We start from the raw sequence: 15855 nt of genomic DNA, 5'->3' as shown, positions 1-15855 counted from the left end.
TGACATTTGACATATAAGGGCATGTCAGCAGCGTGTGACGCCCGGCTTTCTAAAAACAGACGGACTCTTCTGTGCTGTCAGACTGTCTGAGCCACTCCACACACACTCACACTCACACACACTCACACACACTCACCTCTCTGCTTCTGCTTCACACCGAGACTCGGGCCTCGCTCCGCTCCGCTCCGCTCCGACCCGGCCGCCCACCCCCCCCCCCCTCCCCTCCACCCCCCTGCGGGCCATGAGCCTGCGGGCCATGAGCCACTCGAAGCCGGACAGCACCATGGAGAGCCTGGAGAAGCAGCTGATCTGCCCCATCTGCCTGGAGACGTTCACCAAGCCGGTGGTCATCCTGCCCTGCCAGCACAACCTCTGCCGCAAGTGTGCCAACGACATTTTCCAGGTCAGATGTCAGCTTCTCTTTTTTAAACATCACTACTCGGGGGCACTTTTGCCTTTATTAGACGAGATGAAGCAGAAAGAGACCCGGACAGACTGGGAGAAAGAAGGAGAGGACATGAGACAGAGGTCCTGGGTCGGATTCCAACCCACGACATGTGTTTACATGGTGTGAGCCTCCGGGACGTCCCACATGTCAAGAGCTCAGAGAATCGGCCTCGTTTTCAGCCGGACCACTGTGACTGAGAGTTGATAAGATAAGATAAGATAAGATAAGATAAGATAAGATAAGATAGCACTTTATTGATCCTCTTGGGGAAATTCAGGTGCAGATCCAAGGAGGTTTGAAAGGTTTTCAAGTCCTTCAGCTGAGGTTCAAATATGAAAATCACCAAGACTGGAGTTAGGAGGTTTTCTCAGGACAGCAGCGATATGTACAGTTTGTTATTCCCTCTTCTCTGGGAAAGTTTCCTCGTTGCTTATGAATGGATGCAGCTTAGAACTGAACAACTTAACAATTAATCGAAAAAAAATCTCGATATGAAATCTCAGAGTCTGCAGTTAGTTTCTTCAGAGAGAGTTTGGTCCAAACTGGATTTGTGAACAAGAAGTTTTAGAGTCAAAACCTTCATCAGACTCAGTCAGTCTGCTCACTCACATCTAGTTTTTATTAACAAAATAACAAAATGTGAAAGTTTTAAATCAAGAAAAACTTGTGATGCAGTGAATCGCAGTTTAATGAATAGGCGTCGTTTTATGAATGTACATCATTTGGTTGAACTTTGCATCATCATTTTGTCAGTGTCCGGGTTTTTTATCCCCCCCCCCCCCCCCCAGGCCTCGAACCCCTACCTGTCGACCCGCGGCTCCACGGTGACGTCCGGCGGGCGTTTCCGCTGCCCGTCCTGCCGCCATGAGGTGGTGCTGGACCGCCACGGGGTCTACGGCCTGCAGAGGAACCTGCTGGTGGAGAACATCATCGACATGTACAAGCAGGGATCCACCAGGTGACACACACACACACACACACACACACACACACACACACACACACACACTCACACACAGACACACACTCTCACAAAGCATCACCTCACACATTCCACCTGCTGGCAACACAGCGAGGTCAAAGGGCAACGCTGCTGAGTTTAGGGAAACACGTGTGAAGAATCCTTTTCTGAAATGTTATTTATTCATTTTGGGGGAAAATCATACAGCAGACTTGACTTTAACTTGTGACTGAAGACATTCAGAGATAATACAGATAAACTTGACTTGACTCTGCTGTTCTGCAGGACAGGAAAACTACAAAAGGTTCAATTTTCTGAGAGAAATGTGTGTGCTTTAGAAAGAGTTGAATTCATTAGAAAGACTTACAATTTTTCTGGAACTAACGCTATTTATTTGTAGTTATCAATATATTGAAGAATAGGTCATAATGTTTTAAAATGTAGTAGTAGTATCAGTACTAATGAAAGTAGTAATAGTAATATCAGTAGTACTAGTATAGCAGTATTAGTAGTAGCCTTAGAAGTACTAAGAGTAGCAGCAGTAGCAGTAGTAGTAGTATTTGGACGTAAAAGTGCTAGTAACTTAGTAGTAGTTGTAGTTGTAGTTGTAGTTGTAGTTGTAGTTGTAGTAGTAGTTGTAGTTGTAGTTGTAGTTGTAGTTGTAGTAATCCTTTCAGAATTTTAGCAGCCAACTAGGTTTTACAATAGAAAGGACTCCAGATGGTTGGTTAGCTGACAAAGTGGCCGATGACTGTATTTCACAGTATTTGACTAATTCCCTTCACAGAACAGTCACATGAGCAGTTTTTCTCTCGCTGCTTTCTGACGTCACAACTTCAATTTCTAGATGAAGTGTTTTCTTTTTTACATTTTCACCTGCCATCTGTCAATATTTGTTTCACGTGTGAAAACTTCATTTCACATGCAAAGAAACAATTCACAGGTGAAAATGTCAATGGGACATTTCACATGTTCACGTGGGTTTTCACGTGACTTTGATGTGACTATCAGCTAACTGATCAACCAATCAGAGTTTATCATAGTCAGGACTCCAAGTGTTGGTTGGCTTCCTGCAGAGCAGACTAACTCTCAGCTGTTTCAGCTGTTTAAAACAGATCAGGACTGTAAATGAAGTCTGGCTTGCTCTTCCTGGATTTCAACACTTGTTTTTCTGTTTGTGGGGTTGCAACACTCTCCAGACCGGCCTGCTGGTTCACAGGTTTCCTACAGCGTGGTCCGGCCGGCTCGGGACTATTTTTACATGTAGGCCAGTGAGGCAGAACTATTTTTATTGTTGGGACGAGGCGCAGCACGTGTCAGAAATACAAGCTGATAAACAGACGTTTAGGGGAAGCGGTGAGCTTGTTTCACAGGAGACACATCAGCTGTCTGTTCTGTCCAGGGTCTGAAATCCCTCCAACAACCAAATACCACTAATATTAGTCTGGATAAATCAATCAATTAATCAGTCTACCCTTGGTATAGATATTAGTATCAATAGAGAGCCACTGTGTGCTCATAATACTTTAATAGACAGATAAGATCCTGTGGATTAGTAAATGTAAACATTTGAAATGAAGAACAAGCAAATGATGAATTGAGTGAAATTACTTAGAATTGGTTGAATTAGTTGGGTCATGATCAGCTGTGTCACTGAATATACTGTGAGATTTATTTATTGAGAGTTTAGTTGAACACTGTAGAACTGTGTGTTAGTTAATAAAGTGTAAATGTGTGTGAAGCAGCTGTCAGCAGAGAGCAGCTGAGTCAGCTTGTTGTGGTGTGGCTGTAGATCCATTCAGTAACGTTCTCAGTAAAAGTGAATAGTGTGATAAGGTGGATTTGTTTCCAAATGTAGGTTACTGTGACACAGTAAACTGTCTTGTCTTTAGCCCTAGTCTCTACTCCAAAACATGAAGAGTTGGAGCTTGAGAAGAGTCAGCTCAGTTCACCTGAACAAACTGTTAGCTAGCTAACTAGCCAGCAAACACACTGATGTTAATGTGAACATGCTAACGCTAGCTGCTACTAGATACGTTAGCTAGTGTGCTAATCAGATGTGTTCAGATGTGTCAGTTCCCAATCAAAACAGACAGAAATTAACCGTCTGTTCAATTCTGTTGAGACAGACAGAGACACAATCAGCTGTTCACAGAACTGCGGACCTCCAAGATGGCCGCCGGAGGGGGTTAGATTACATGAGACAAAAAACAGAAAGCATTTTGTGGAGCTACTTTGAGGATTGGATCCAGGCCAGCAGGATCAGTGCAGGAGGTTTTAAAAGGGAACGGCATCCATTTTAAGAATTCACATGTTATTTCTGAGTCCAGGACAGTTGAGTCTGTTTCTAGCTATAAATCAGAGAGAAAACCCTTGATGTGACTGGGATGTAAGATCAGTGACTGCTCCATTGACAATGAATGGGACAGCAGTGACTGGGACACAGGAAGCACATGTGTGAAGTCTTAAAATGGGTGTCATGTAGGGCTGCACGATATATGGTTTCAGCATCATCATCGCGATGTGAGCATGTGCAGTAGTCACATCGCAGGACGTGAGATGTCAAGTAGGCAAATGAACTCAAACACGTCATGCTACAACTTTTTTGCTGCTTGATAGAAAAGGAAAACTCGAACGGTTCTCATTTTCCATGACTAATCTACAAGAGAAGTCTGTCTGATAGAACATAATTTACTCAGATTTAAGGGTTTGTTATCAGAGTAGTGTATGTTACCTTTCCAGCTTTCACGACTCCAAACCGTAGTTGTGAAGCCTCTGGTGTTGTGCTAGCCTGTTTTAGCTTAGCCTGGCTCGTAGCCGGTAACAAGCTTTTTACTGAGAGTCCGGACCAACTCTGCAGTGGAGAACTGGCACTTTATTTCAGTACAGCAGTGAACATAACGCACGGCCTCTCTGTGACGCTCTAAGCTCTTTTCCCGCTAACTATGCTAACTTTACTTAGCATCCTGCAGCTCACTCTGGCTGCAGCTAAAAACACTCTCACTTCCTGCTACCTCACCCTGCAGGTTACCCACAAGGCCACCTTCTTACAGGGGCAAGGCTTGATAAAGCTATTCAAGTCATTTGGTGAAAATTCCTGTGTTTTTTCATATCGCAATATATATCACAGAAAAAAAAGTTTGTGACGAAAAAGTCAGTTTTTTCCAATATCGTGCAGCCCTAGTGTCATGCCCCTTTAACCAGTCTAACAATCCCTCCTCCCCCTCCTCTTCCTCGCTCACTGTTCCTCCAGCAGTAAACCGGCTCCGGAGCCGAAGTGCGAGCAGCCGATGTGCGAGGAGCACGAAGGAGAGAAGATCAACATCTACTGTGTGAGCTGCGCTGTTCCCACCTGCTCCCTCTGCAAGGTGTTCGGAGCCCACAGGGACTGCGAGGTCGCTCCGCTCGACAGCGTCTTCCAGACTCAGAAGGTGGGAGCTGAGGCGTCTTTACTTCCTGGGTTTGATGCATTTCCTGTAGAAACAGGATGTTGGGGCGGGACAGAACACAGGGAGGGATCCTTCAAAAGTGTCAGGGAGAGAAAGGCAATTTTATTGGATGGGAAAGGTGAGGAGGGGCGGGACTGTTCAAAAATCTGATGGTTTTATAGGTTAGAGATGTATATTTATGCCTCATGAGGTCACTATGACAGATACTCTGTAAAAAGTGTGTGATTTAAAATGTCCTCAGAGTAAAAGTTCCTGAGTTCCTCTTTAGAACAGAGAACGTTGTCAGCTGTGATCTTTTCCATGTGGTTCTAACAGGAGAGAGGACAGAGTTCACACTAGATTCTTTTCACTGGAAACATTAGAAATGAGAAAATAAAGTGCAGAAACAAAGTAAAGTCAGATTCCTCTTCTCACTGTGAATGGATCCACAGTTTGTCAGTTTACGTTGATCCAGTTTCTGTTGCTGATGGAGAGACACACAATCTGTTCTGTGATGGATGGATTTAAAATGGACTGAAGGAAAAGTCACATTACTGACTTTAGATAATACTCAAAAAAAAAAAAAAAAGCTTCTCAATTACAGTAATTAGAGTAAATGTAAAGTTTGATGAATCAAAATCATATAAAAGTGTGTGTGTGTGTGTGTGTGTGTGTGTGTGTGTGTGTGTGTGTGTGTGTGTGTGTGTGTGTGTGTGTGTGCAGGCGGAGCTGACAGACTGCATAGCGATGCTGGTGGGGAATAACGAGCGGATCCAGGCGATCATCACCCAGCTGGAGGAAACCTGCAGAGCCGTGGATGTGAGTGCAGAACCAACATGGCTGCTTACTGATACACAACTGATATACACAACGTTTTCATATTTAAATCTGCAATAAGTGACATCAGCCCTTCTAACCAATCCTGAAGCTGATGTGTTGCTGTGTGGAGATTTCATAGAGACATAATGATATAAACCAATATCCAGCTGTGTTGTTGTTTTCTCCTCTTTTCTGAAGCTTGTTGTCAGATTCTGCTCCTGAACGAAGCTCCTCCCCCTCCCTCCAGCAGCTTTTCATTTTTTTTTAAACTAGCTCTTCTCCTCCCTCTCTGTTTAAAAACGGCGCTCTGCCCCTCCCATCCCTGAAAAAAATACTCGTAATGGAGGAACCGATGAAGCGAGCGAGTAAACTAGTAAACTAGTTAAAATAGAAACTTGCTACCTGCCTCTTCACTTGTCATTGTGGGACATGTGACCTTCAGCAGGAGAAAGATCAGTCAAAGTGAGACTGGTAATCGGTGAGACTTCTCTGTAGGTACGGTTAGCTTAGCTGTTAGCCTTTATGCACAGCGCTTTGCTAGGTTTGTCCTTAGGGGCCTCCGTAGTGCAGCGGCTTTGCTGTGCTTTATTTACAAATGTGTTGCGGTTTCTGTCGCCCTCTAGTGGTCAGAAAATGTTGCTTATTGCAGCTTTAAATAAGTAAATAAGTTTTGCTCCTCTCTGATTGATATAACACAACAGTGATAAAGTTTCAAATGTCCCGCCATAACCACCATGATATATTAAACATAATCTGTTATGCTAATGAGGTCATTCATTAAGCTAATTTATGCATTGATTAGCAAATATGTTTTATGGCAACATACTCGTCTTCACATAAAGAGTTATAGTTTATGCAGCAAGTTTCTCTAATCTAAATCTAATCTAATCTACTTTTTGAGATATTTTGCTAACCACCAGACAAGTCTCCAGTATTTCAAAGATATGACAACTACTATGACAAAAAAACCATTTTTTTTTTGCTATTTCAAGCCCTTTAGTTGCAAAGTAGTGTCATTTTAGAGCCTGCAATTTGCATCTGCATTTTAAAAGTTTTTTTTTTTTTCAAAAATGGATAAATAGTATTTTGGAAGTGCTTCATATGCTGCTTGAGTTTTGAGTCAGTTTCAGCCTCTGATCGCTCCCACAGGAGAACGGACGCAGGCAGAAGTCGAAGGTGTGCGAGACGTTCGACCATCTTTACGCCATCTTGGAGGAGAGGAAGGGCGATCTGACGCTGAGGATCAACGCTGAGCAGGAGGAGAAGCTGGACTACATCCGCAGCCTGAGGAGGAAGTACAGCGAGCACCTGGAGACCACCGCCAAGCTGCTGGAGACCGGCATCCAGACCATGGACGAGTCCGAGATGGCCCTGTTCCTGCAGGTGAGCGGAGGGAAAGAGAGGAGGATGGATGGATGGATGGATGGATGGATGGAGAGAGAGATATACAGACAGGCAGACGGGGCCGGCTCTAGACTGCTGGAGGTTTCTGTGGAGGCCCCCTGTGAGACAAATCCTACCCAGCATCAAGCAATAAAGACCGAGTAAGACACATTTCTTTTTTCAAATGTAGGAAAAAATGAAGTAGTTTAGTTTAGTTTGTGCAAGAAAGTAAAATATAAAATGTCAATAGATAGAATTAAACAAGATTGTCCAGTATGCACAGGTTGAAAAACCCCATAGGGCTTGTGAGGTGACACCTGTATTAAATACAACTGAGTCACTGAGAAGGAAGTTCACTTACAAAAAATTTACTTACAAATGAAAATGAAAACAGTAGCAAAAATAGGAAAAAGAGGATAAAAGTAATAATAGGTTAAACAAAGCAAAAATAACCGTCATAAAAAAAAGAAAAATGAACAACCAACTAAAAATAACTAAAATAAATAAATAAATGACAGAACGAAAACCTAAAATTAAAGGATGCGTGAGGCCTTTTGCCTGTTCAGCCTACAGTGAGCGCCGGCTATGTAGATACATAAGCTAAAGTTATAATATAAACAATATGAAGAAGAAATGAGACACGTGGATTAATGCTCAGGAAGACATATTGATATATTTGCAGGGAAGATTAAAACAAGTCGAGATGTCAGGTGATGCGGGCGCTGCTTCGGCCAATCAGTAACAAGTACGAAGAGAACGCTGACGCTCGTTTGCAGCTGATTTGACGGAAGGATGGAAACATCACTAACAATATTTCTAGATATATTATTTAAATTCATGTAAACTCTTTGGGAACTTGGAAAGGAATTGTATAATATTCAACTTATTATAATCCTAATGTCAACAGTGATATAACTGTACTGCCTTCCCTCCCACAGACTGCCAAACCACTTCTACAAAAGTGAGTATTTGTCTTGATTCACACACTTTTACCATGTTTAAACTATTTAATAATTAATAACTATGAAATATTCACTGTGTAGCGTTACAAAGAGCTGCTGATGACTCTTTTGGCCGTGTGCAGCTCAGTGTTCAGAGCGAGGCGGGGCCTGTCAGGGTTTGGGTTCAGGTCTTGTTGCGTTCCTCTGCTTCAGGATCCTTCAGGGAACCAACACGACTCACCTGGACAAGGTGGAGCGCGGCTACGAGAAGATGGAGCACTTCACCGCCAACTTCCAGAGGCAGAGGAGAGCGCTGATGAAGGTCGACTTCATCACACGTAAGACTGACTTCAAGAAATACATTTAAAATAAACAACAAACAAACAAATATAGAGTTTTAGCAGATCATCATCAGACCAAAATTCATCCATGAAGCCCTGATCGTTTGCTCCAGTGCTCCATGCTAACACTTTAGCACACACTACGTTTAGTGATAATATCCAAAATAAGAAGACTAACCTTTTAGTTGTTAGTGTTATTTATGGCCTGTAGATTCATAAAGTTTAAAAATTAAAGATCATAAACTCAGTATATCTGATGTAGGTTTAGCCTAAGTCTCACAGTCTCTCATTCACTTCTTATATGAATTGAAATACCAAATTGTTTCTCAGTTGATGAAGACGATGATGATGAGGAAGATGAAGTGGTGGAAGGGAGGGGAACGACGGGTGGAAGCCGTGTGGAGCCGCCCCGCGCTGCAGGGGGCGCTGCTGTCCCCCCGCCCAAACAGCCACAGCTGCAGCTGCCACCCCAGGGTGCCGCCCCGGCGCAGCACCCGGCGCCTCCGCCGCCCCACACAGAGGCTCCGCCCACCCCGACCGTCCAGACGCCGAGCCCCAAGCCCCCCCCAGCGAGCCAGACGCCCCAGCCGCTGCCGCTCCCCGCCGCCGGCCCCGCCCCCGTCACAGGCCCCGCCCCCGTCACAGGCCCCGCCCCCGCTCCGGTGAGACGGCTCCATCAAACCACTGTTCAATAATCTATCTGTGGGATCGATAGGGTTGTTGATCAATACCAGTGATTCAACAATTACTCTGTGAAAATGTGAAACATTCAGACAGTTACCTCTCGTTGCCACTCGGGGCGCCAGAGTGCGAAGGAGACAGTGAAGCTTTAAGGCTGAAATCTGAGCTGGAGAGAGCAGAGGCCAAATGTTTTATTTACAAGCAGCCAATAGTAAGGAGGTGAAAGGTCAGAGGTCACAGCAGCCACACAGATCCTGATCCTGGTGACAGAGGAGGGAAGATGAGAGAGTTTCTGCCTCAGCTCAGTTTGTCTCTTCACAGCTCTGGAGTGTCATTTAAAGGAATAGGAATGTGACAGAATTTTAATTTATGGGTGAACTATTCCTTTAATCAGCTGGTCGACCATATTCATATTTATTCTGCCTGAAGCTGCAGTGTGGCAGTAATACCTGCTGCTTCAGATCTGAGAACAGATCAGGTGTTTGCTGTGTGGCAGAGCTTTTTTTTTGGGGGGGGGGGGGGATTAACAATATTTTTGTTTCCATTTGCAATTTTATACAGCAGGATTTCCAAATGCAGGTCTAAGCACTGTAAAACTCTAAAACTGAGCGATGATGTTTGGTGAGGTGAATGTGTGTGTGTGTGTGTGTGTGTGTGTGTGTGTGTGTGTGTCTTAACATGGTATCATCAGTTAAATCGTTAAAAGTCACTAAAACGTTTTATTTTCATATTAGAGAAATGCTCCAGTTCTATTCAGTGGCATTTTACTGTCCAGTCTTGACTGATATAATATAATATAATATAATATAATATAAAATAATATAATATAATCAGTTCATTTCTGCGGCGCACTCACTTTACGTGTTAAACCAGTAAGACTGTTTCACTGATTCAACTAGAATCCAAATGAAAAATCAATCCAAAGCGCATGCGTCGCAAACTTTTAGCCAAAACTGCGAATGTAAAACAAAGCGTGTGTGTGTGTGTGTTGTTACTTTATTTTTCTTCTTCTGCTGTTTCCTGCAGTCTCCCTCCGAGCAGCACGGCGACGCGGAGGACAAAGACGGACCGCGGCACGTCTTCTCCTTCTCCTGGCTCAACCAGAAGTAAAAGCAAACCGGTTCAGGACTTCAGTTTGATCCGGTTCAGGATCTGAACCTCTGACAGCGAGCTGCTCTGTGAACTGACTGGGACTTTATCCTTTTAGCTCTGAGGAAACAGTGGAATACCTTCGTTCCAGGGGATCCGTGCGTAATTTTGCGCATCTGTGCGTAATGGTAGCTTTACGCATGTTGATTATGTGCCAAGTGTGAATGACGAGCTCCAGATGCTTTGAATCAGTCAATAATTTAGGCTACACAGCAGCGGGTAAATATGACTCTGAAATATTTTATTGCAAATATAAATTTAGGCATTCTGCGGTTGCTCACACTGGTTTTATTACCAAACTCTTGAACAGGGAGGAATTCATTCTCTGTAACTAACACTCTGTACAAAATGCGTAAGTTGACTGGAAGTGCAGAGACTGACAGACATTTATTTACATTATTTCAGTAGTTTTGCTCTCTGTAACACAATGTGATGACCAAGCAGACGCTGGACTCCAGCAGCTCAGATCGCAGGCTCAATTTCATATTTTGGTTTCTGTCTGTAAACTGAATCAACTGCGATCCCACAAATTAATAAAACGGATCCATCTGAAGTCACTTAGTCTGGAACTGAGTCTTAAAATCTTAATTTCCTTAAATCTTCAATTTCACCAATTTGGTGAAATAATTCCACATGTCCAGCGTCATCTTCTTATTTCAACATGTTGATTTATGACACAAATCAGATTTTAAGACCGAACATGAGACCAAATGACTTCAGATTTCACTTTCTCACTTTTTTTTTTTTTTTACCAGTTGGAGAATAATACTGAAAACAATGCTGTAGCTACATGATGTGCAAAGTGTCAATTTTAATTCTCCAAAACATCATTTTCCGTAAATGTCCATCATTTTCCTGTTGCTGTTCGCCTGCTGGGCGACCTGCTCGGCCCGGGCCATCTCCAGCACCTCTCTGAGCAGGTGGAAAGTCAGATCTAAAGAGATGGGAGGCTCTTCGGACCGCTCTCCTCTCTCCCCGGTCTCATCGCCCTGGAGGAGCCGCAGCGGGAGCCGCAGAGGCCGGTCCGCCGCGGAGGCACCGGGGGCGGAGAGGAGCGGAGCGGCGCCGCCCAGCCGGAGGAAGAACTCCTCTCCGAGCCGGAGGAGCAGCGGCCGGGGGAGGCGCTCCGCAGCCCGGCCTGCCGCCGGACTCTCCACCGCTCTACATTCACAGCGGGGCAGGAAGGCACCGAGCAGAGCCACCGCCGAAACAAAGACATTGAGCTTCATCTCCGGAGCTTTGGCACAATCTGCAGGTTTGGTGGAATAAAAAATGGTTTTGTTATTTTTTGGAGAAGATTCCTGCAAAACGCATGAGAAATGATAAAACAGGCTGCTGGTGAGCGGATGAAAAGTTTGAGATTTTGTATTCGTTTGTATTTTGCCTGAAATAAAGTAAATAAAGCATCAAATAGTGACATTTATGTTTGAACTGTACATTGTCCCTTTTAAATAAATAAATAAAATAAAATAAACCATCATCCACAAACTGCTGCCTCATTCTTCAAGTGTTTGTCATTTCAGTCATCCCACTTTAGTCCAGATTATGTGATTTTTTAGCTTTTATCATGATAATGGAAAGCAAAGATAGAGCAAAATCGCAATAAATTGATCTCTTCATACATAAAAAAAAAAATCCACATCAATCAGCATCAGGACCAAAGTTCTCCGCTGGAAGTTTGGTGAACTATGACAAATGAATCACTTTGACCAAATATGAATATGAGACGGCAGGTTAATTTTGGTGTTAAATAATCAGCACAGTTTAGGTTTAGTGGCTCCCTGCTGTTAAGTGTATTATCTGAATAATTCAACATAATAAGAGAAACTCCACTATCTTCATCTCTAAATCAATTCAGATACCTGATCGCCGGTAGCTGCTGTTCCTCCTCCAGTCAGCCGGTAACAGCGTCTTAATTCAGTCGATCCGTCCCGGTTACACTTTATATAGAACCGTCTCCGTCTGCAGGGCAGGGCAGCTGCGCATGCGCCAACACCTGAATTTAAATGGGACTCAGATGAGTCATAAATCAGCTCTAAGGTCGCCTGTTATTTATGAATTATTTCTACAGATCAGCTTTTCATGATCGTCATCATCAGAATAATCATCTTCCTCATCTTCATCTTCATCAGGTCCGTTTGGTTTAGTCAACATGTTGGATCAGAGGAAAAAGGAACGATTTTTACCCATCATCATCATCATCATCTTCATCATCTTCTTCATCATCATCACCTTCATCATCATCTTCATCATCGTCATCATCATGTCAACACTTCTATACATTTTGAGTATACATTTTGAACTTAATCATTCAGTATCTAAAATCGAACGCGTCCAGTCTGTCAAAGTGTCATCATTTTCTAAACCAAGGACTTCAGTTTCCCTCTATTGTTTGAGAAAGTTTAAATTTAATGTTATGAATCATTTTGTAAGAGCAGGTTTGTCTTTCTCTGTATCAAAGCTCAGCTGAAGCAGAATCGTGATCCTGATCAGATATTCTTAGAAACCTGCGACTTCCTGGTGCGTTCAGGTGTTTTTTCTTGAGGAAAACTTCCTTCCTGTCCTGGATGAAATGTCACAGATTCAGTCCAGATTTGAGTTGAGAAAGGTCAGCGGCCGGCCGGCCGGACGCTGCGCAGGTGAGCCGCACTGCTGCTGACAAACCATCAGCTTTCATTTAGCAGGAGCCGGAACTGACCTGGCATCAGTTTGGAGCCGGGAAGGAGGAAGTAGTTTGAAGCTGCGCTTGCCGTCCAAATTTCATCTTGTAGTTTTTATCATTACAACAAAGAGCAAAGTGAAAAAAGTGCCAGAAATCTACGAGGAAGCCATGTCATGGCAGCCATGCAGTGAGCAGGTCAGCTCCTCTTCCTCACTACAACATCCTCTTCCTCATCCAGAAATAACTGCATGGCTGCAGATGACATTTACCTGTTTTAACACAGTCTGAGGGTTTCTCACTCTGCAGCTGCAAAAACCAACAAGGAGAACTTAACTGAGGAGAGAAAAGAGGCATTGGCCTTTCTCTGCTCCCTCTATAGAAACACACAACGCTCAGTCTGGACCAAGGTTTTTAACTTCTGATACTTAAAGGGATAGTTCACCCAAAAATATAAATTTGGTCATAAAAAACAATCTGGGTGAAAAGTTTTTTTTTCAACATGCAGCACATCTCTCTCTCTCACACACACACACACACACACACAGCTCAACAACGTGATCAATACATTATTTGAAAGGTCCTCATCCATTTTGCAGTGTAGGTCAATCTATCCGTCATACGTTGTCCTGTTTACAAAAGACGGCGTGAAAATCAATAATGTGCATAACTGGGAGTTTAACAAGGAAGCATCAGGCTGTGAGCGGAGACGCCTCAGGCTTCCTGTCAGTTCAACACTTTGTTTAACCTTTCTGTGTCCGGGGGAAATCCACACGCTTCAACACATTCACACCTGCAGCCGCGGCCTCTGCTGGAACCTTCAACCTCCCTGGAGAAATAAAAATAAATTCAGGTTGCAGTGAGGAAAACGATCGATAACTCTCGTCGTGCGGCGGCCGCTCGGCTCATCGGATCTCTGACGCTCTCTGACCTTTAGTGGCGGCTGACTGATGATGACAGCGAGTCCGCCGCCTGCTCTGATTGGCTGGCACCGTCCAATTCAAATGGACGTCAGACAAGGACGAGCTGTCCCACATTCACATTCCAGGTGTGTGGCGATGGAGCCGTCAGAGACAACGGCCAATAACTTGCTGAATATGAAATAAGCCGTGAAAATCCTGTAGGTCAGACTGAACGGTCTTTAACCGACTGATATGTCTTTCAGCAGCTGAGTCTCCATCATGGAGGAACATGGAGAATAGTCTGTCAGTTAATAAAGTGTCAGCCAGCTTGTTGTGGTGTGGCTGTAGATCCATTCAGTAACGTTCTCAGTAAAAGTGAATAGTGTGATAAGGTGGATTTGTTTCCAAATGTAGGTTACTGTGACACAGTAAACTGTCTTGTCTTTAGCCCTAGTCTCTACTCCAAAACATGAAGAGTTGGAGCTTGAGAAGAGTCAGCTCAGTTAACCTGAACAAACTGTTAGCTAGCTAACTAGCCAGCAAACACACTGATGTTAATGTGAACATGCTAATGCTAGCTGCTACTAGATACGTTAGCTAGTGTGCTAATCAGATGTGTTAACAACAAGACAGTGATGGTTAGCTGACCAGATGCTATGGTTAGCTAGCTAACAAGCTGACATTATCTAAACACTAAATCAATCAGATGGATCAGTGATGAAATGATCAGTTCAGTCAGAAACAGACAGAAATTAACCGTCTGTTCAATTCTGTTGACGACAGAAACAGTCAGCTGTTAATTGGTTTCAATACTCACTCTGAACATTACTGCAATATATGTTATCTGCCATGAGAGTTTATATTAACAGTTTATATTAATACCTTTTCCCTACATGCACAAGAGCATATTCTCACTCTTGAAAACCTCTTTTGCCAAAAGTTGAAATATTGGTAACTTCTAGCGCTCTGTAAACCTGCTGCTCTCGGCACTGTGGGAAACACACAGCAGAACCTTTCTGCCGGGAATTGAAGAGAAGAAGAAGACAGACCAAAGACAAAATCCTCAACACTGATTGCACTTGGCTAATAAAGCAACTTCTCTGACTCTGTGAGGAGAGAATGCAAACTTCCAACAGCATCATACACTTAAGACAACTCACTGACAATGCCAAGGCTTTCTGTTTTGATGAGATGTGTAACCCAGTGTTTCCCAGGGGATTCTGGGAGATGTGAAGGGACTTCCTCCATCAGAACAGGCCTGTCCAGCCTAATTAAATCCCCCGATTAGCTGCTGCTGCATGACTCACTCTGTAATGACGCCCTGTTTCTGACAGGGAAACTGTATTGTTTCTGGTCTAATGAGGCAGATCCTCAGCCTCATGTCAAAGGTCCGGCCATAATTACAGGACAGACATTCACGACTCTGCATTTACTTTTTAGTTTATCTGACTCTCTTATCCAGAGAGACTTCCAGTGAAGTCAACAATGGAACTTCACACGGCGGCCATTTTGAACACATAGGGTGGGAAACTCCGAAGATTTGAAGCATAGACTGTAAAAAAAGATGGCCGTAGTGAGTGTGACATCACACACAGGTTTCTGAAGGCCGTTCTGAAGCCAAACGTTTGGGGTTACGAGCGCCGCCATGTTGACATTTTTTGAAGCCAGAGCAGCCAGAGTGAAGCCGGGGGTTTCCCACAGCTCCGCCTGCTATTGGTCCGTAATCGGCGACCTATGCGATCACTGGACAGGCAACCTGTCAATCACTCGGAAAACTACCCCATTTTATCTGTTAATGATGCAATTATTTTGAAAATCGGCATACGGACACATATTAGAAGTGAAATTAGCTACTGAGAACATAATCTCTTGTAGAAAAAATTTATTGACTTTTATTTTGAGTGAGAAGTTGGGGCTGTGGTCCCATTGACTTGAATGGAGTTGGGCAGGATTTAGTCTTTTTGGAGCCGACTCTAGTGGACGTTAGAGGAACTGCAGCTTTCAGCCACTTCCTTATTGGCTTCAAAATTCACCTGTGGTTTTGGCCGCTTGATTGGAAGTATAGCATTACTTAAACACATTAAGTGAAGACAAAATACAGATAAACCTATTAGGTAGCCTATTAGCTAGTTCACAGAACGAA

General features: G+C 43.6%; 2 protein-coding genes across 2 annotated transcripts; one reads left to right on the top strand and one right to left on the bottom strand.

The window, feature by feature from the left end:
• Positions 1-283: 283 nt before the first annotated feature.
• LOC139638840 (E3 ubiquitin-protein ligase TRIM63-like) lies at positions 284-10112 on the top strand. Its single transcript, XM_071512867.1, has 9 exons — positions 284-403; positions 1237-1406; positions 4663-4840; positions 5561-5656; positions 6806-7039; positions 7978-8000; positions 8194-8318; positions 8652-8983; positions 10029-10112. Exons 1-9 carry the CDS (start codon positions 284-286, stop codon positions 10110-10112), a joined length of 1362 nt encoding a protein of 453 aa, XP_071368968.1.
• An 866-nt stretch (positions 10113-10978) lies between these two features.
• On the bottom strand, positions 10979-11380 carry LOC139638841 (corticoliberin-like). Its single transcript, XM_071512869.1, has one exon. It carries the CDS (start codon positions 11378-11380, stop codon positions 10979-10981), a length of 402 nt encoding a protein of 133 aa, XP_071368970.1.
• Between the last annotated feature and the right edge of the window lie 4475 nt (positions 11381-15855).

This window comes from Centroberyx affinis, unplaced genomic scaffold, assembly GCF_046629955.1.
Source record: "Centroberyx affinis isolate AG114_WGS23_722 - 3 ecotype Tasmania unplaced genomic scaffold, CSIRO-AGI_Caff_v1 ptg006588l_1, whole genome shotgun sequence".
In the NCBI taxonomy this organism is placed as follows: Eukaryota; Metazoa; Chordata; class Actinopteri; order Beryciformes; family Berycidae; genus Centroberyx; species Centroberyx affinis.
The sequence above is the reverse complement of the archived record's forward strand: the minus strand, read 5'-3'. Positions and strand labels throughout refer to the sequence as shown.

Bases quoted from the DNA above. Each gene is read 5' to 3' on its own strand.
- LOC139638840 (XM_071512867.1), top strand. From the start codon at position 284: ATGGAGAGCCTGGAGAAGCAGCTGATCTGCCCCATCTGCCTGGAGACG. The intron at 1,407-4,662 runs GTGACACACACA...CTGTTCCTCCAG, and splicing joins TACAAGCAGGGATCCACCAG to CAGTAAACCGGCTCCGGAGC. The intron at 8,984-10,028 runs GTGAGACGGCTC...TGTTTCCTGCAG, and splicing joins CAGGCCCCGCCCCCGCTCCG to TCTCCCTCCGAGCAGCACGG.
- LOC139638841 (XM_071512869.1), bottom strand. From the start codon at position 11,380: ATGAAGCTCAATGTCTTTGTTTCGGCGGTGGCTCTGCTCGGTGCCTTC.